General features: G+C 42.7%; 1 protein-coding gene across 1 annotated transcript in view; it reads right to left on the reverse strand.

Moving 5' to 3' along the window:
• Nucleotides 1-971: 971 nt before the first annotated feature.
• Nucleotides 972-20708, reverse strand: part of NDUFAF4 (NADH:ubiquinone oxidoreductase complex assembly factor 4) — a 29398-nt gene continuing 9661 nt past the window's right edge. The window contains exons 2-3 of the mRNA XM_069235530.1: nt 18657-18757; nt 972-1499 (exon numbers count right to left, since the gene is read on the reverse strand). Coding sequence (XP_069091631.1) covers nt 1197-1499; nt 18657-18757 — 404 coding nt within the window. The 3' untranslated portion in view covers nt 972-1196. The remainder of the gene's footprint in view (nt 1500-18656; nt 18758-20708) is intronic.

A 20708-nucleotide genomic window follows, 5' to 3' on the forward strand; every position in this document is an offset into this window, starting at 1 on the left:
AAGGCCAAGCATGTTAAGCTCGTAGCTAGTGATCGAGGAGCTGGGAGGCATCCTCACTTTGGCATGCAAAAAAGTGGATCCGTTGTAATCCAAAAACCCATATGCGTGACTGAATTTCATCTGGAACTTAAGTGAGACTGGGAGATGAGCCTCGCACAATTTTCCGACAGTAAATCTTTGGCACGTGCACCATTTCCGAAAGGTATCACGATATCAGTAGGACTTTCCTGACAATCTGTAAGGCAGGCATGTCAAAGTATGCCACAGCAGGTCAAATATCAAGCAAGAAAAGGACTGTCAAACGGGTTATGTAGTCAAGAATGTGTGCTGTATTGCTGTTGGAGAATTGACACAATATTTTTGCATAGAAATACAAAGGAACAATCACAATTTGACGCAAATGATTAAGGTGGAGCCATAGAGACTTGCAATCTCCCCTTACCACCATCGTCACACTAAAAAAAACAGGTGTGCAACACCATCCTCCAGGCAGGCCGTGGGATCCTAAAGAGATGGCATCTTTTTAGAATTTGCACATTTGAAAACGACCACAGCATTTCAGATGCTACTCAGCCAAAAAAAACGGTTGGTCCACCAGAAATCATAGAATAGCTAAATGGCACACAAGAAAGTACGTGTGGAGTGGGGGGCCTTTTTACTATGATTTGTGAAGCAGCATGGTGATCAATACCTATGTTCAGAATTTAGGAAGGAATTTTTAAAACGGTTACTACTTGCCTGTTATACATGTTTTCAATTCAGTTTCTGTGGTGATAAGCTATTGTGTATTTGTCTCTGACAAGTTTTGGTTTCTAAGGCAACGTGTCCCTCATTCGTGGAAAAACTACTCAATCAACATGTCTGTTATCAGAGTGCAGAGGCATATTTTGTTATTCAGTCCCTGTCCAGTGACCTCTTGAAACTGTGAAATGGAGTTGTCATACCAAACCAATAACAACGTAAGTTCAGAGTATTTTCGTAGCATTTTAATAATACACAATTGAAAAATATCCTTTTACTCAGCCTCCCATCATTGAGAAAATATTATGGCCAATTACTAGAAACTGGCGACCATTCTAGACACCATGTACCTACTTATACCACATATCAATACATAAAAAATAAATTAAAGTGGCCAGTACCAGAGCCTTAAATGTAAATTTGGCCTCACAAACAATGAAGCGGTTGACTTTTTTTTATGTAGGCTTTATTTGTTTTGCATCTGTCGGAGGAATTATTTTGACATCAAAAGGGATAAAGAATTCCAGCAGCGATTTGGTATCTTTCAGTTCCAGGTTGTACTCCTCAGCTATCTTCTCAGCGGTCCATGTCTCAGGCTGACGCTTATGATTGCTGAGGACTGTGAGTGCTTCTATGATAGATAGCTTTCCTTTTGGAATGTTCTCAACATCTAGAATTGAAAAGTAGTCGTGCTTGAAGGTCTGCTTTGGAAGTCTGCGCCCCTCCTGATGATTATTGATGACATCTCTTTTTCCTGCCTAAAGTGAGATTAAGATCATTAACATGTGTCAACATTCAAAGCAAAAAATACAGTTAAAACTGTCAAAGTCATCAAATCCCAACCGCTTTACACGTGCTGAAATGATAAAGTTAATTAAAGGGAACATGTGTAAGACGAGCTTAATTCAAAGGTTGCACCTGAGGCAGAAAGGTCCACATCACAATTGTGAAATGCTGGAGTTGTACAAGGACAGAAATATCCAGCAGTACTTAAAAGCACCACTGATGTTTGTGTACACTGAATTATGCCAAGCACTTTGAGGCTATTCTGTACAAATAAATACAAGACACACCACTAAAAACAGCATTTTAAATGTAATCTTCAATGGCTGATGTGACTGTCCAATCATCAACGCAAGGGTTACCTTACAATGTGCTTGCTTATGGATTTGTTCAACACCATTGAATAGTGGTTGTTAGAGAAGAGTCACAGAGCACACAATGGGCAGCTTTCTTTAAAAACGGTTATGACGTCTTGTTAAATTCTTCACAATTTCCTCCCTGCATGATACGTTAGGCATACTAACATTGCTCTAGATTCTTTCACTGATCAAACCCACGAAAATCAACAATCAGGCCATCATTAAAGAAAAGGTAAGGTAAAATCAAACACTTTCATAATGAAAGGCAGGAACGAGCATACGGTCTAAGAACTTTTTTGACTTTTGTGTGTTAATATATGATTTGAGTGTAAAGACGACATTATCATTTATGTGCAGAAGACCAGAAATATGTAGGCCTCCTGGATATCATGGAAAACACTTTTCACCTTACGTTTGCCCGAGTCTTTTATTTAAGGCTTACCACGTCCTCTGGTTAGACCCTACTCGATAGACTCCACTCTTGAGGCAACAATAAAAAGTCTACCTTGATTACTAGTTCATCCAAACAGTCCTTACATTATGAGGGCAAGTTATATTCAGGAAACTAACCTAGCCCTTTAGTTTTATCAAAATGTTAACGTCCCATTTGAGAACACAAGCCTCTAACCGTTTACCCAGAAGTAGTTTGTCTATTTCTCCGAGGTCGCGTTTGTGCTAGATGCTGCTAAGTGTCCAGCTAAGTTCCATTTCTTGTGTTTTACATTGCTTGTCCGTGATCTGGTATTGAGAAATTATGCATTAACAGTGCTCATCTGTTGACATCCAGAAAGAATTCAGCTTATTTTTTGTTTGCCAGGATGACCCTAATGGTGCATGCTGGAGGCCAGGCATTCCCCTACCGAGACACACAGTCTGAACCACCTCTAGCTGTGCTCTGCCGGTTGGAGACTGGGGGTTCCATATCTTCCCTTTGCACCTTTTCATGGTCTCAGTCAAGGACAACAAGACTCTTACTGTGAAAAGGTGTACGTATGTCTACTTCTCTCCACTAGGCTTTTTCTCAGATATCATTCCTTCTGTCAAGTGGAAGGTGGGTAATGCAGGTGATAGGAGGTGTAAGCCCTTCTACACTGCACAAAGTCGGGGTCTTTTTTTGTTTTGTTTGTATTTTTTAAACTAAATGGGAGCAGTGACCTGCTCTGTATTCAGCTCATCCCGCCCCCATTTGGATGCACCCCTATTTCAAGGTTTGGAAGTGTACACTGCACTTATGTAAACTACTGGGTACTAATGAGTAACAGTAGACCATGCCCTGGAAGTGAATCCCGCCACATCCTCCTTCCATGAGTCGGAAGAGGCTACAGTTGTTTATATCATCACTTAGAATTGCTGAACGTTTACACCTAGCTGGTAACTGAATTCGCAAGTTTTAATCATACAAAGAGCTAGGGGCCAGATGTATGAAGAAACCACTTTGCAATTCTCTAATAGCGATTTTTAAGGAATCGTTATTTCTGATTTGCAAAATGGTATGTATCATATTTGCGACTCGATGATAGCGATTTCTTTAAAAAAAAAAAAAAAAACGCAAATGCTATTACCGAATCGCAAATAGCGATTCTGAGCCCATTCGCACTTATGGGCCTGTAGGCCCATATTTGCAAATTTTTTACATTTACCAAATTGCAAATTCCCAACTGGAATTTGCAATTTAGGAAATGCAAACCTCCAGGGTGCTGGGGGCCTAAGGCCCCCTCTGCTGCACCTCAAAAATATTTCAGGACATGTAAGGCGCACACGTGCCAAAGGGGCATGTGTGCGTTACATGACAATTTTAAAAATGCATTTTTAAAATTTGCACATGGTTACCACCAAGCTTTACTTGGTGGTAATTGCGATTCCTTAATGCCGAATTCGCATTAAGGAAAAGCTTGATACTTGTGCTTAAGAAATCGCAAATAAGGATTCCTTATTTGCGATTTCTTATTTAGAGAAGCGCAATTTGCGATTTTCTAAACGTGCTCGCAATTTTAAGGAATCGCTATCTTAGCAATTCGTTCAAATTGCATAGCAAATGCCTTTCATACATAATGAAAGGCATTTTTGCATTCGCAAACGGCCATTCGCACAGTTTAAGAATGCAAAAACTCTTGATACATGTGGCCCTAGATATCTAGATTCTTCACATAGGTGTTAGGCTGCAAGAATGGTTGGTTGCTGTTCACCTGATGACTAATATTTTCAACCATGGTCCAGGTATGTTGTTCTTTTATAGCTGATTTATTTAAGAATATTCAGTTCTGAGCCCTGAGATAAATGTTCAGCGACCTTGTAGGTGTGAAAGTAAAATTAGCAGGCACTGGCAAAACAATAGTTCTGGACTTGGCAAGGTGGTGCAATGATTAATTAAAAAGACCAGACGTCAGCTAATCTAGCGTGTGCACAGAGGCCAAGGCCCTGGCAATGCATGACCTAGGACCTTTCCCTGTCAAATTAGGCAATACACTATTGTGCTTTCCATAGGTACAACACATAAAGTGGGCTTTGTGAATTTACAATGTGACCTTTTTTGTCTGTGTCAGTGAGAGCGAGGTCTACTAACCCCCATATGTGCAGGCATTCTGTGTGTATGTCGAGCATGTGTTGTGCTATGTGTCTTTACCACATATGGTAATAAGACTGTGTTTCAGGAGTTTGATTATGGGAGCCAGTGGGATACATTTTGGAGCCCCTGGTTTAGAATGTGTAAGCCCTTGTATCCTTATGGTGGTCTTACTCCGAATGTATTGCCTTAATCTCCTGTTTTGTTGTTGTATATTTTCGCTGGCCTTATGACTCTGAGCACTTTATCAGTGCTGAACTATGCTAATATTCATGTGATTCTCCCCTAAAGCACGGTGACATTGCTGTATCCACAATTGGCATATTTAATTTACCTATACGTCCCTGATAAAGTGGTAAACCATATACCCAGGGCCTGTAAATTAAATGCTACTAGTGAGCCTGCAGTACTGATTGTGCCACCCACATAATTAGCCCTGTAAACATGTCTCAGGCCTGCGACAGAAGAGACTGTGTGCGCAGTCTAACTGCCACCCTGACTTGGCATTTAAAAACCTCTGCCAATCCTTAATCTGCCCTTTTCCTACATTTAGGTCACACCTAAGATAGGCCCTAGGTTTCCAATAAAGCAGGGTGCGATGAAAACAAAGGGCAGGACATATACCTTTAAGTTTTCATGTCCTGGTAATGAAAAACTACAAAAGTAATTTTTCATTACTGTGAGGTCTGCCCCCACATAGGCCAACATTGGGAATTCCTTGTATTGCCTTTAAGTTGTAATTCCTGATCTGAAATGAGCAACTTCATCATGTTTAGTACCACTGGAATGGTAATAATAAATCCTCTTTACTGGTAAAGTCGGATTTATTATTACTATTTTAGAAATGCCACTTTTAGAAAGTGGGCATTTCTTCTGCACTCACTGCCCTGTGTGACCACAGCCTATCTTTAATACACGTCTAGCTTGGGCTACGTGACAGCTACACTTGTGCATTCCCTTCAGACACCCACAACACATGATACTCCACTGCATTTGATGGGTCTTCCTTGTGAGGAGGCTAGAAGGGCTCCCACTTACACCTCAAAGGGTAGTGTCTAGTTTCCATGAAAAGGTGCTAATTACCTCCCACTGATAGTCTGGAGCCGAGGCGGACCTGAAAGGGGGTCTGGTGCACTTCACAAGAAATCTTTGTAGACACAAGCCACAACAAGGCACTTTCTAGTATAAGTGCTCAGTCCCTGATCTCCTAGAATGAGTACACTTCTGGACTCAAAAAAACACTGCTGCAGTAAAGACTGCTGTGTCCCAGGATTACCATTCGGTGAGGATTGGCTTCTCTCAGGAACTGCTGCCCTGCTTTGCTGTGCCGCACTGCTGCATGCTGATCTCAGCTCAGTAGCCCAAGACTCGCCTTCCAAACCAAGAGTGACTCAGAGTGGCCTCTGCTTCCTTTTGCCACTCGCTACTTTCAATTTCAACCCAAATGGCTGTTGCCCAACTTTGCCGCTCACATCTGTGAACTGTCCAGAGTGGCCCTGCTTTTCCTTGCCGTTCGCTACTTTCAAACTGAATCCGAGCGGCTTTGTCAACCTTTGCCACTTGCACCTGTGAACCATCTGCAGCAGCCCTGATTTCCTTTACCGTACGCTGCTTACAGTCAACCTCAGCGGCTTTGTTAAACGTAGCCGCTTGCACCTGTGAAGCGTCCGGAGAGGCCCCGCTTTCCTTTGCCGCTTGATACTCTCAGTCAACCCGGGTGGCTCTGCTCAGCTTAGCCGTATACCGCTCCCCGAGAGCAGCACAACCAGGACAGAACCGGAGTCCATCAGGACATCCCACACCTGTGCGGATGAGTCCCCAGCACTACCACTTTGATATCTATAATTTGCTCATCAACCTTGCTTTGTTTTTGAGTCTACAAAGCCAATACTTTGCTATTTGTGAATTGGATCTGTATCGTGCTGAACTTAAAAGCAACCCGATAAACAAGCTTTATTTTTCTACATCCGTGTGAAGTCTTTTACTGTGGTGTATCTCCTAAGGTTATTGTGTGTGTTGCACAAGTACTTTATTCCACATTGCCTTCTAAGTTAAGCCTGCCTGCTCTGCGCCGAGCAACCGGGGGATAAGCAAAGGCTAATTTATGTTGTGTTACTGACTTGCCCTAACTAGGATTGTTATCCCTACTTGAACAGGGTGAATACCTCTGCCAACCGCTATTTCAAACAGCATGGTACAAGATGGAAGATGAGGATAGCTTCTGCAGACATCAAAAGTGAGTTGCCTGCATGCCAGTAACTGCAGGGTGGAGACCCAGACATTCATTTGAGCAGAATGGAGAATGGCCTACTGTTTGAAATTCCTTGAGAACCTCTAAATCAAAAGGCTGCTGATTAGTTGTTTCTGAGGAGCACTGGCAGTTATAGAAGGTAGTGATGCTAGGCGAGACTGCAGTTTATCATGTTCGAGGTGAGGGCATTTATAGGCAGAGCCTCCTTTGTTTCTGCCTCTGATTTCTGTGTCAAGAATGTGCGGCAGTCAAGTGCAGGGAACTCACACTTCAATGTCCCCATGGTTTGGATACTCTGCTTGGAGCAGTCCGAATTCTACCTGCTTCGAGAACCATCATTTTAAACGAACGATGTGAATGGAGAGCAGCCTGTTAACCAAAATCAAACCAGTTCTGAAGCCTAAGTGAGTGGACGAACTTCAACTGTCTGAAAAATGTGTATTGAAGTGAGATCCAAACCACCCTTCTTGTTTACTGTTGCAAGTCCTTCATGATTAAGGAAGGAAACGCTCCCCAGAGCATTCAGAGAACTAATGTGTGACCTTGACTGATGCATCACAGCGTGCCTGCCAGAAGTGAAGGGACACCACATGAAGTCTGCAACTTGCTGGAGGACCTTCCTGTTCAGGGAGGGAAGGAGAGTGCTTTGCACAGCTGTCGAGCCGCTGCAGCACTTCTTCGCCTGCCTTGCAGTACCAGCATTGAATACTGGCCGTGGACCGGGTGCCTCGCAGCAGCACATCGCACCCTCCATGTTGCTATCAGTGGGAGAAGCACACTGCGGACGGGGCGTGTGGCTTGCCCTATGTCCTGGGGGCAAGAGGGAGAGCGAGCATGCCACCGGGCTCCACCTCCCTCCAAAAGACCCACCTCATTGTGGCTGTCCCACCGGTGCTGCCATCCAGTTCGCATTCTTCTACGTGGGACCATGTTTGGGGACAGGTTTCCCTCCTCAGACTTTCCTCTTCCCAGAGTGCCTTGCTAATGCCTCTGGGAAGATTTATTATTTTCCAATCCAAGACTGCAGTGCTCCATAGGGGTTCGAAGGAAGACATCCAACTTAAGGTGGAGTATTAAGTACTTCCTGTTTTCTTCCCCTATATAACGAGCAAACGCTGGCTACTCATTGCGTCACAAAGCTTCCAGTACTCCAGTCCTAGTGTTCTCGCTCCTTCTTCTCCAGTGGTTGCGTTGTTCCTATTTTGTTTCTACCCTGCCATTTGCACTTGATTCTGCTACTTCATATCCAGCGTTCTCCATCTCCTGTGCTTGGCCATCCTATATCCTGCGCCAGGTCCTTGCCTATTGGATCTTTTTTGCCCTAGGGCTTTTTCCTCCTATTCTTCAGCCCTTTTCTGGAGGGCACTTTTCCACCTAGCACTACCCAGTGTCTGTGGCAATGTGGCCACTGGAAGGGGTCGTCCTTATCTCTGGTAGACAAGGACTGTGAAGACCTGGAGGTTCGGGTCCAGAAAAATACAGAGACCTGTGGCTCGGTCTCACGTCCCTGAAGGTGACAACAGCAGAATGAGAGACTGTCCAGAAGGCAAAGCCCAGTGGGTTTCCAGGATGTATGGGAATCCAGAAGTAGCTGATTACTGAGAAACAAAGCCGGTCCTGGTATGAAATCTGGAAGGTCTCCTGTTGCAGCTCTCACCGGTTTTTCAGCGTGCCACCTGTCATTCCCGCCATTAACCCAGAGGGTGTAGTGCTACTGCTGCTAGCCAAGGTGCACACCCAAGAGGAGTTGCTGCACCAGCCTCCAGGACCATATCTGCAAAGAAAAGCATCCACCTGCATCCTGCCTCAGCCACAACAGCCACAGACAAATGTCCACCTGATGCATGTATTTATTAATGTTTTTGATTGTATGAGCCTACCAAGACAGTTAAAACTGTCTCTAGGCCACACCTATATGTTTGTGACTGCTACAGTAGGAAGATTGTTTCTGAGGCTAGTCTTCTCAAGACAAGACCCTCATTACTATTAGTAGATATATGGTATCTGAAAGAAGACTACAAAGTTGAGAGATTAATTGCATTTGTTTTATATTATTATAAGTGAACATAGCAGACCTTAAAGTGGTGAAACATTACTAATTACTGAAAAGTGACATTTGAATGTCTGTAACAGTACACATGCCCAAAAACTCATTATCTCTGTTGATGGGAGACCTTGCTTCTCTAACTGCTGCGGTAAAATCCTCTTGCTCGGAGGGCCACGGATGACTTGGTTCTTCCGAAACAGGAATTTTTGGTTGTGCACTGATCTTAGTTTCCTTTATGCTAATCTGGATTGCTGAACTGGGGTCAGGGGGAACATGGGGTTAAGTCAGTTGGATGAACTCAATGTAGATCATTGGTCTGGATTCTAAGAAAACACTCTATGAAATTCATATTCTGCTGACTTGGACTGGCATTTATGGCACTTCTGTTTCCACTAATGTTAGGATGCAAGGACTGGAGGTAAAAATATTACAAATGCTTTAGCTCATTTGCCTCCAAGGTTGCTCTCCCGCATCAATAGGAAGTCAGATGCCTGCTTTGATAGGAGGCTATGCACCTTCATTCTATTGGAAGAAAGTATGCTTTTAGTTGCATGAACTACATAAATCAGGACACACTGCAATTAAAGTAAGGGTTATATATTAGCTTCTGAAGTAATTTAAAAATAAAATGTATTTAAAAAAGTAAAGCCATATACTGTTTCCTTTGGCTTGCATTTCATCCAGTATGTTTTAGGACTTATTGGTTTGAGGCACATTAGAGGAGGTATCCTATAATTATTAAAGCATTTCTTTCAATCTAGATATACAAGACCAATTATTTGGCAAATTTTCCCCTTTGAAGAGACATGAGAGATAAGTGCTCTGATTTTGCGCAAAACTGTCTGCCGTGGTCTAGTGCACTCATGTGCATAGTGATGTTACTAGGTAACCAGTGGATCATCTTTCTTAACTATCAGTGTATTAGCATGTTTGTTCACCATTGGCATTAAAGTATTTCCCTTCAGTCAGCATGCTATTAGAAAGTGGGCATTTTCTGTACGTTTTTTTTTTTTTGCTTTCCTAGGAGGTTCCTACCGGAACCAGGTAGAGGCATCCTACGTTAAGAGCTCTCCCCTTTCAGTCCCTGGACACAGGTTGTTACACTTGGCAACTGGATGGCTGCAGACCTGTGGTATACATTGTGCACCAGCAGATGTTGGTCTGGGCATTCTGCCCTTTTTAATGTGATATGCCTATAGATAACTGTCAAAAACGGGGTTATTCATTTGGAGGGGGATGACCAGTACCAACATAATAAACACAATCTGGTTAGGACAAAACAGAATTCTTAGAGAATCTCTGCTCAATGCCTACTAGCTATGGCCAAAGTAATAATGCTATTTCCCAGAAATGTGTATGTTAAGTTCAAGCAGTAACAATTTTAAAGTCAAGAAAACAGTACAATTTCCAAACCAATACAGAAAAAAAGAGAAAATATAAATCGGACTGGGGAAAAAAAGTACAAAATGATTAACATGAGATAAGGGTAAGCAGGGATAGGAATCTTTAAAGTTTTAAGAGAAAAAGTACGCCAGTGACTGAAACCTATGTGCAATTTCAGGCAGACTGCAAAGAGAGCAGATAGCCACAAGATACACATAGCCTGCGTATCAGCTAAGCTGCGGATGGTCACAAGATACAAAAGTCATGCTGCTCCGTCAAAAGCTTTACCTTCTGACTTAGTCTCATTTTCGGAAGTCAAAGTTCTCCAGATGGTCAAGGTCTATAGCTGAAGCCAGCAAGGGTCCCTGAAGTCAGGTACATCCCCAAGCTCTTGATTAAGCAGTCTGCAGCCAAATGCTCAAAGCAAGACAAAACAGGATTTCACACCCGCTGTGGGCACTCCATCACTGGGATAGCTTTGCCGTCCTAAACAGATCTAAGGTTTTATTTTTGGCACTGTTAAAAACTGGGCTTTTGGTTGAGGGGTGTTTGAGTCCTCCTCAGGTGCACTCACAGTCTCTGTCAGAGTGAACCACAAAAAGTCACTAAATTAACCTGTGGCACACCAATTCAGAAACAGAGTAAAATTTAGTAACTTGACAGTAACATGACAACAATCCAATCAGTAGAACTAGTGTTGTGATTTTTTTTAGCAAACACCAGCGGCTAAAAGATCTAACAAGCAAATGCAGACTTCTAGCCGCGCAAGACCGGGCAAAGTTTAAAGTTATCCATGATGGAGTACGGTTCAAATACAAGAGGTGGATTGGTCCATGTCTGCGCTTACCTTCGGACTTAGAAGAAATTTTGAAAAAAAAAAATTCAGTGAAGATAAAGTTCAGTGGGGCATGGCAGCTTGCAGAGCCTGAGGAAGAGGCCTGAGTGGTCAGGTACCTACTGGACAAAGTGAAGATTTCTGCGTTCGGATTTAGGACTTGATTTAGAGTTTGGCGGAGGGGGTTACTTCATCACAGGCGTGACGGATATCCCGTCTGCTGTATTACAATCCCATGAAAGCCAATGGACATCGTAATACAGAGTAACCCTTCTGCCAAACTCTAAATCAGGTCCTCAGTCTCTTTTTGGACACCGAAAATCTTCAGCAGGACAAAACTGCAGGCTGTAGCAGACAAGGGCTCCTTGAGCCCAGATACTCCTTCTGCGAGGAACCGCTGAACATGATCTGCTGTTGCAGGGAAGGACATAGTGGGACCTACTGTGAAGTCAGGCAAACAGGCGATGCATCATAGGCAGACTGTCAAGCAGGTAGGTCCTGATCTCCTCTCGGTTCATAGGGTAGCATTTGGCAAAAAAAAAATTAAGTCCCAGGTTTGGGATTTAGGCTGATTGGCCACCATTATCACCACTTCCAATGGGCCAGGAATGGGTGGGCACCACTTCCGAGGGTAGGACTCAATTCAGGGAGGGTCCAAGTTGGAACTTTTTGTGTCTCTGTTCCTTAGAACAGGAGGCTAGCCAACTACCACTTGGATTCACTCTGGTTCAAGCTGCAAGCTCTAAAGGACAAAGCAGGCCTCAAGCAGCAGGCAGTCCTCTGAAGTAGAGGTCAGGCCTTCTGAGTATCCTCCGCAGGTCCACAAGTGAACTGAAGAGTGGGTCTGAGGGTCCTGTTTTTATACCTGATGACAGGCCTGAGTGAAACAAACCTCTGGAGTCTCACCCCCTCCCATGACCCTCCCAGATGTTCTGGAATTTCCTTTGACTCTGCCCTGGCCCCAGGACGTCTAGGGTGACACAACGCAAGTCTGAAATCCTTTTTGAGTGTGCAGAGGCATTCCCCCTCCCACTCTGGGTGGATGGCCCATCCTGCCAACATCTAGTCCCCCTCTGTAACACTGTCTGGGAGGAATACACAAAGGGCAACTGCCATACTAATCATAGTCATGTGATCCAGAACACAGGCTGCAGGCACCAAAATGGTTAGGACACAACAATTCCAACTTTTTAAAAGTGGCATTTTCAGAATTGTGACTTAAAATTCAACTTTACCATTAGAGAGGTTTTTGAATTACAATTCCTAAGACAGTAGATGTCCAGCTTTTTAAATACACTGCACCCTACTCTGTGGGCTGTTTAGGGTCTAACTTAGGGATGACTTGTATGTATGAAAAAGGGAGTTTTGGGCCTGGCAAAAGGTTTATTTTGCCAGGTTGAAGTGCCTGTTTAAACATGCTGCAACAGGAGGTCTGAAGCAGGTTTTGAAAGGCTGCTTAAATGGCTGGCACAATACATGCTGCTGGCCCGCTTGCAATATTTAAGTTACAGGATCTGGCTATGTTGTACCACTTGGGACTTATAAGTAAACTAAATGTGTCAATAAGGTGTAGGCCAATTTTACCATGTTTTATAGAGTGAACACTTCAGAACTGGTAAGCAGTAGTAAAGTGCAGAGAGTCCAAAAGCCAACAAAAATGAATTTCAGCAAACAGAAGTGATGTAGGCAAAGAGTTTGGGGGGAGACCACCCTAAGCTTGACAGGTCTAAACGTCACTTTTGGTTCTTGAAATTCTCTGGAAAGGATGGAAGCTGTAGCCAAATAGGGCTCCACAAGGCTACATGTCTTTATCGCAAGGACTGGGTGATCCGGTTTTAAGGACCATGTAAAAAAAAAAAAAAATGCTCCCCTAGGAAAATATTTAAATATATTTTGACACATAAGCAAGGAACTCTGATGTGTCACAGTCTTATTATCTTATCATATTAATCCATGATAGAGACAGTTCAACTGAAATGCAGGTGGTCCAAGTGATGGTGCAATGCAAGTGAATAACAATGAGACAAACAATATAAATAAAATGATGCGCAAACGGTATTTACAAAATGTACAAAGGTCACAACCAATAGGACAAATGTTCCTTTGAAAGCTGGCATTATGGCTGTTTTGTTAGTCTGACATGATATGGTATGTTTAGGACCCAAAAGGTTGGTATTTCAACCCCTCAAAGCTTATTCACTTGCACTGTGCCATCACTTGGAGCACTTGCATTTCTGTTGAACTGTCTCTATCATGGATTAATGATATGAAAATACCATAAGATATTGGTTGCTGATAAATTTGTATGGACCACATTTGTTGTGAATTTGGGTAAAACTGTCATAGATTGGAGTTTCTTGTTTATGTGTCAAGTATGTTTAAATGACTCCTAGAAGAACACGTTTTTTCATATGAGAGTATTATCCATGTGCCTTGGGATACTGGGTGCCCCAGTTTTGAGGACAGAAAATGGTCTGGTTTGTTGCTTGTCTGGAGTGTCACCTTCCTCAGAAAGCACCTTGTCCCAGTCCTCTTGAGGTGGGCATAATGCACACAAAAAGATGACTAAATCTAGCTTTTCTCCAACTGCTGAGAATGTTCCTTCTTCTCACTCCAGCAACCCTGAAGGAGGCCTCAAGGAAGACTTCTAGGTACCATGTCTCTCTCCAGCTAGGCTCCTGTAGAATTTAGTCCTGTGTGGCTAGGTAGGCCCTCTTACAATCACAATTTCTTTTGTTTTTATGTCCCTAGAGCAGGCAACCAGGAGGTAACCACCTGATCATTGGGGAGTGGTTCTAGTCCCTGTGTCCCCGAAGGAGTCAGGAGTCCTCGAGTCTTGTTTCTTCCAAGACAGCCTTCTTCAAGTTTAGTCTTTACAGATCCAGGAATGAAGAATTTTCCCTACCTAATCCTATCTACTTTCTTCCCCTGTGCCCACATCCTTTTGCAGTACCTCCTCTTCAAATTACTGTAAAACTTCCTAGAAGCCCTAAACACAAAGTACTTAAACTCTTCTTCCGTAGGAGGGCTCTAGTAGTCCCTAAGCCACTCACCTGTTTACATGAGGTCTCTTCTTATTTGTCAGGGTCAAAACTGATTCTTCCTCCTGCTGGGGTTGGTACACAAAGATCTAGGTGGGCTCTGTGAATTAATGGGAACAAATCCTCTCACGGCCATTTATATCCCTGTGTCAAAAGAGGTGTCCTTTGTTCTGCCAACTGTCCTGCCCCTCATCCCCCAGTGGTTAATCCCTCTTATGTGGCCAGTTGTTGACAAAACTTCTCCCTTCTTCGGCTCAGAGTCCTGGCTATTGTTCTGTGGAGAGGAGGGCTGTTAACTCCAGCCAGGAATGTGTATGGGTCTCTGGAAGTAAGGTTAGTGTCAAAACTGGTTCTGAGACATTTTCTGCTCAAGCAGCAAATATTAGATTTATGTTTTTTTCCACAAACATTATCAAAAATCGGATCTCACCATTCAATCAATTTTCGAAAACTGACTAGACAATAACAAACTGATTTTGCTAGCATTTTCCAAAGCAAAGACAGAGCATAAGGGTTTTAATTTCACTTCCAACTGCTGCTGGAGAAGCAAGCTTTATCCACACAGTGAGCACAGCTTTTGGGTCTTCAGTCACTGTAAGGGATCCTATTACATGTGTAGGCTTACAAGGCACACTTTTAATGTATGAAAAAGCATTTTCCTGTGTGGCAAAGACACGTATCCTTTCCAGGTGTCACTGCAGTGCTTTTGAACTACAGCTCAGTAAGAGCACCTTGATGCTTCTGGCAGCCATATACTGAGTGGCGTGGAAACTTGGACAACTCCCACGGCATCTGTGCAATTTCTGCATCCTCCTCATGGCCTTATAGGTTAAATAGACCAATTGAGTATAACCAATTTTAACAGTACTATTTTAGGGCCACATCACACTTTCTGTGGTACTGAACAGCAGTATCAGAGTTCACAAAGTCTTTAAAAAAAAACACAAGAAAAGGGTCCAGAAAAGGTGAAAAATCCAGGATGACCATGCAGAAATAGCATTTTCTCTACATTAATGCAGCCTTTAGGCAGACCGATACGTTTCACAATATCAAAATTTGTGCTTGCCGTGACAGTCAGCTGAAATGAGCGATACACAGTACTTCTAATGTTTTTGCCATGTTTGTCTTGGAGAGTTGATTATTTCACCACTTACATTTCAGCAATATCTAGTTATCTTACAGATGCTTACCATTTCATAATGGAGGATATAGTCCTGCCCCAATGTCTGTGGCACATCTTCCACTTTTTCCATCAGGCTTTTCTCTCATAGGCAGGGAAATCAAGCATTACTGCTTTCCTCAAAATCCCTCTGAACACAAGTGAGAGGATGGCCACCTCAATCCCACCCATACTCTGGTGCTTCCTGTCACTACAATTGGTTTGTTCTTATGGACAAATGGGGGGCTCCACCTCAGCCCAGCCCCACACTCCAGTATCTGTCATTGGTTCCCCCTTTCCCCACCGCTATCGTGGTTTGACATGCATGTGGAGTAGTATTGGCCTCGTTTCATACAGCAGTCCCTGTGGGGTTTCTCCTTCCCACCAGTTGCCATCTCCACATGTGTTGTCCACAAAGCATTCAGATCTTTTCTCTTGCCCCCAGGTCTCCTTCAACCAACACTTCAATTTGCTAACAGACGCTCACTCCAGAGTCCTCTTGCCACCTCACTCCAGGGTTTTATGCGGCAACAGCAGCATCTTCCAGCTCATTCACCTTTACGTACCATGTTGAAAGTGCAGCTCCCAGGACAAAATAGCAAATATAAAACAATGGCCTTAGGCTTACAGTCAGCTGTTGATGCCTGTCCTGGGGCTAATGGCTGCTCTAGTCCTCGTACTGTGTAGGATTAGTAGGTATCAAGTCATATCCGGCCAAATCATATTGCAAGGCCACGCTCCCATGTAGTTCAGTACCAATTTTTTACTTATCATAGATATCCCAGGCATATTAGTAACAGTGACATTCAAACACGACTAAGCCACTTTTGTGAAATGATGTTGCTTAGCAACATAGAAATGTGCAGTAAATGTTGACATGAATTTATGAGGATCTTGGCATAGCTCTTCATCACAGGGTGCGGTGAGCACATGGATGCAGATGGTGAGTTTTTTGTTTTATTCTGTAAAAACACAGACAATGAAGCATAAAAGTGACCCTAAACCTGGGGGTTGCAAAGACAACTACTACTCCACGTCCCTCCCGACCCTCGGATTTACTGTAAAGATGAGCAGATGAAGAAATTAAATTTCGAATACTACTGTAATAGCACCCCTTACTGTTTTTCCCCTCACACACTGAATTAACTGAAATTCACTGAATGTATATCAACCTAGTAATCTGAATTACAATTACATGGAAGTGTTCATGTTGTTTTATTTAGAAACGTTAAATAAGCAGCACAGAAACAAAAGCTAGAAAGCAACAACATAGTTTTCTAATTTTAGATTCTCAAGGGTGAACTGGAGTGTGGGTTGGACTTAACATTTGCTTTTAAGGAGGACTACTGTATCTGCTGAATCAAGGTTTCAGTTTGGTTTCCTGCCACTGCTGTGTTCCTGGAAATTGTTTTCCATAAGGTGTGCATCTGTGGACACCGCCATCATGCAAAAGATATATGATAGGAGTTATCCCATTCTTCGTTTTTTAGTTCTGTGTTTTGATTGGCATTGTATGAAAGTATTCAAAAATATGACTTTCATAAGGGGGCACCCTTTCACTGGCATTCCTAGCAGAACCACAGTACCCTCTCTAGACATTCCTCTTTGTGACAGAATGCCACTTTTTCTAAACATAAATGAAGAGGAGGCAAAATTGGCTGTGCACTGTATTACATCTAAATAAAATTAGACAATCATGGTCAAAAACACACTAATGTGTTTCCCCCAATGATGATTTAGACTAAGGGACTGACTAGTAATGTCTAAATAAGCACTGACAGCTTACAACTCTCCACTGATCATTATAATGCAAACAAGAAACAGAGAAGCTCTAATACTTCGAACCTAACGGAGATGTACTGGTAGCAGGGTCACCACCAAGCGTAATTGCTGATATTTATAAAGATTGCATTCATGTTTTTTCCTTACTAAAAGGATGGGCGAGTTAGTGAAGGAGGATTACGAAGAGATGCAACATGCAACAGCTTTTGTGTCTTACCAGAAGTAATTCTAGATGTATAGCAGCATCAGCAAACAAGAACTGACAGCAATAAAGAACAAAGTCACACCGCTGTCCCTAAATGATCATGTCTAACAAATTAAAGTAGAATAGGTGTGCTCTAAATAATCTCATGAAAGTCAGAAATATATACTGATTTACCTTACTAGAAGTAAAGCAGTATGTTGCAACAGATGCACCAGTCCAGTGGTCTAAAGACATCTCAACTCAATATGTAAATCTGGTTGGCTAATAAATCAGCTAAGAGATATGTTGTTCCAGTATCACCTGTAAATGATTCCCTCATGGTCTCTTGGTTATTGGTGTGTAGACCTTAGCAATGCAAGCAGCGTACATTGCTCTGGTGCAGTTTACGCCACATGTGAAAGTGTTCACATATTTGGGCAAATGCTGCCAACTAATTTACTAACTTAATAGATGTTTGCATACTTCAATGACTTGAAAAAGTACAAAGAGCACGAAACAAGATTTGTATGTAAAAAATGTTATGAAAACAAGGAAGCGGAAATCACGCTACAAGACAATGTTTTGAAACCACTCTGTATTGATCTTAATATGATTACTTAATTAAAATAATGCGCTCTGTATAGTTATAAAAAAAAAAAAAAAAAAATCGGCAGATAGTTATGTTTTCATGTTCATTAGCAACATGAGAGTTGTATGGAACCTGTAATGACAGAGGAATCCTTTAAAGACGGATACTGGAGAGCTGATGATGTGTCCAATAAGTTTACTGTTGACTGTCTGCCCATTGGCCACATAGATACCTCAGGAGGCAGGCAGTACACACTCTCATACCACCACATAAGTAAACACCATACATTTAACAACATAGGCAGACAGCCCACAGATCATTCTAGTTGAAAACACTAAAGATACAAATACAGTACAGCTGAGGAAGCTATCAAACAGACATCCTGCCCCAGATACAAACAGTATACAAATAAATGCGCATGCACACAAACACCCAATACCACTTCCGATGTAAATGCTATACATTATTTCAAACAATGACACGACACACATTCAACAAAGAGTAGGATACAACACACATTTTACGTGAGAAGGAGACACCAAACAATTAGATTACTCCAGAAGTAAACAACATGCACGCAGCCCCACAGGTAAACATTGCACACACCTCCCCAGAGACAGACACCACAGCTTTGAGGGGATGAAAACTCCACACAATACAGGAGAGGCAGACTCGCCACCCTCATAGTGCCTAACGGGCAGACAACTCAGACAAGCGATATACACCAGAGGCAGATGAAAAGCCAATAAGATTAGACTAAAGACAGACAAAACACACATACACTATTCCAGATGCGGACATCACATCTATTACTAGTAACAAATATCTTTAACTTTTAGTCGTTTGGTTGGGCTTTCTCATTTCAACAGCTGTGAGCACTGATCTGCAATCTTTAACCAACTATGCACAATGTGTGAAGAGCAAACAAAATGCAATTACCTGGACAGGTGTGGGGTCTGTAGAATCAACATAAACCTCTCTTAATAACGACAGAAGGTGATCATCCTTTTTGTAAATTTTATCTCGAACTGCAGTGTTTTCTAAAAAAAAAAAGAAAAAAAAAAAAACACATAAAGCAGTTCACCAATACAAGAGGGAAGGAGAAGTGGAGTGATGAGCATAACAAAACAACCTCTGCGCTATATGGAAACAAGACATTTCTTAATCAAGAAAGGACTGTTTGCCTGAGAATCTTTTTGGTTTCTTATTTAGGGAACTTACTGAATTAGTAGAAGGAGAGAACAAAGACGGGTGTCAGAGGATTATTTCAAAGATTTGAACAATGTTAGATGATATTCTATATTCTCCGTTCCTGACGGAGGAACATTTGATTGAAATGGCACTTGGTAGATAAAATCTGTCCTTCAAAGCTCTATTTAAGAAACTCTGGAATCAGGAGTCTGCTTTAACCCTTTCGCTGCTAGACTCCTTCAAGCTTTTCCTATACAAAGTAACAGTTGAAATAATAAAAATATTGAAATTGAGTTGAAAAAGAAACAGCTGTTTGTATCTACATTTTCATCTGTAACTTCAAACTATGGCAGATTTTGGAAAGCAATATACCGTTATGTCTGCCGGACCCTTCTGGTTGTGGAAATACATAGGGCTTGTAGGTTCACCAAGAACCCCAGATAGCCAAAGCAAATAACTGAGCTGCACCTTGCAAAGGTTATTCATTAGGTTCAACCTAGAAATCCTCTTGGACTCCTCATAATCCATGACCCAGCAAATCAACACCATCTCCTCCTCCTGCTTCAACACCCTCTGCATGCTCCGAAAGATCTACAAATGTATACCCACTGAAACCAGAAGAACAGTCACCCAAGCCCTCATAAGCAGCAAACTGGACTACTGCAATGCCCTCTACGCAGGAACCAAAGCCAAACCCAAGAAGAGGCTGCAACGCATCCAGAACACCTCTGCATGCCTCATCCTGGACATCCCCCGCCACTGCCACATCACAGACCACCTGAGAAACCTGCACTGGCTCCCAGTCAACAAGAGAATCACCTTCAAACTCCTCACCCACGCTCACAAAGCACTGCACAACAACGGACCAGAATACCTCAACAGACGGCGCTCCTTCTGCACCCCGACCTGGCATCTCTGCTCTGCCGAACTCGCCCTCGCTACCGTCCCACGTGTCCGCAGAACTACAACCAGCGGTAGATCATTCTCGCACCTCGCCACCAAAATGTGGAACACTCTACCCACCCACCTGCACCAGACAAAAGACCTCCTTACCTTCAGGAAACTTCTCAAGACCTGGTTGTTCGAGCAGTAGCAGCACCTCACCCCCTTTCATCCCCCCTACTCTGCGCCTTGAGACCCTCACGTGTGAGTAGTGCGCTTTACAAATTCCTGATTGATTGATTGATTGTGTGCCGGGGATAAAGTAATTCATTTGGTGAAATATAAACAGTGAAAAATAGGTATAAGGAAACCTATGTATTTTCCAAATAGGCACACGATATGGAGATTAGAAGCATTGGTTATTTGCACATCTCTGAATTTGTGGATACCCATACTGGCATGTGAATTAGAGGACATTTCTCAAAATGACTTCTTTCTTACACACTGTCTTGCATTTGGAAGGCGCAAATACAGAGAAAGACAATTGGTAATAACACTTGTTCTACTATTCTGTGTTCCCCCAAGTCTCCTGATAAGAATGGTACCTCACTTGTGTGGGTAGGCCTAGTGTCCACAACACGAAACAGCCAAAAATGCAATGTGGACCCATCAAATTTTTCCATCCAAAACTGACCCTTTTTGCAATGTACCTAGCTGTGGATTTTTGGCCTTTGCACAGCCAGCACCTATGGAAACCTAGTATACCTGTACGTTTTTGAAAACTAGAGACCCATGGGAATCCAGGATAGAGTGACTTGTGTGGCCCTCGCCAGGTTCTGTTACTCAGAATCCCTTGCACACCTCAAAATTCATCTATAAAGCACATTTTTCTCACATTTCTGTGATGTAAAGTTCTGG

This window comes from Pleurodeles waltl, chromosome 5 (assembly GCF_031143425.1).
Source record: "Pleurodeles waltl isolate 20211129_DDA chromosome 5, aPleWal1.hap1.20221129, whole genome shotgun sequence".
In the NCBI taxonomy this organism is placed as follows: Eukaryota; Metazoa; Chordata; class Amphibia; order Caudata; family Salamandridae; genus Pleurodeles; species Pleurodeles waltl.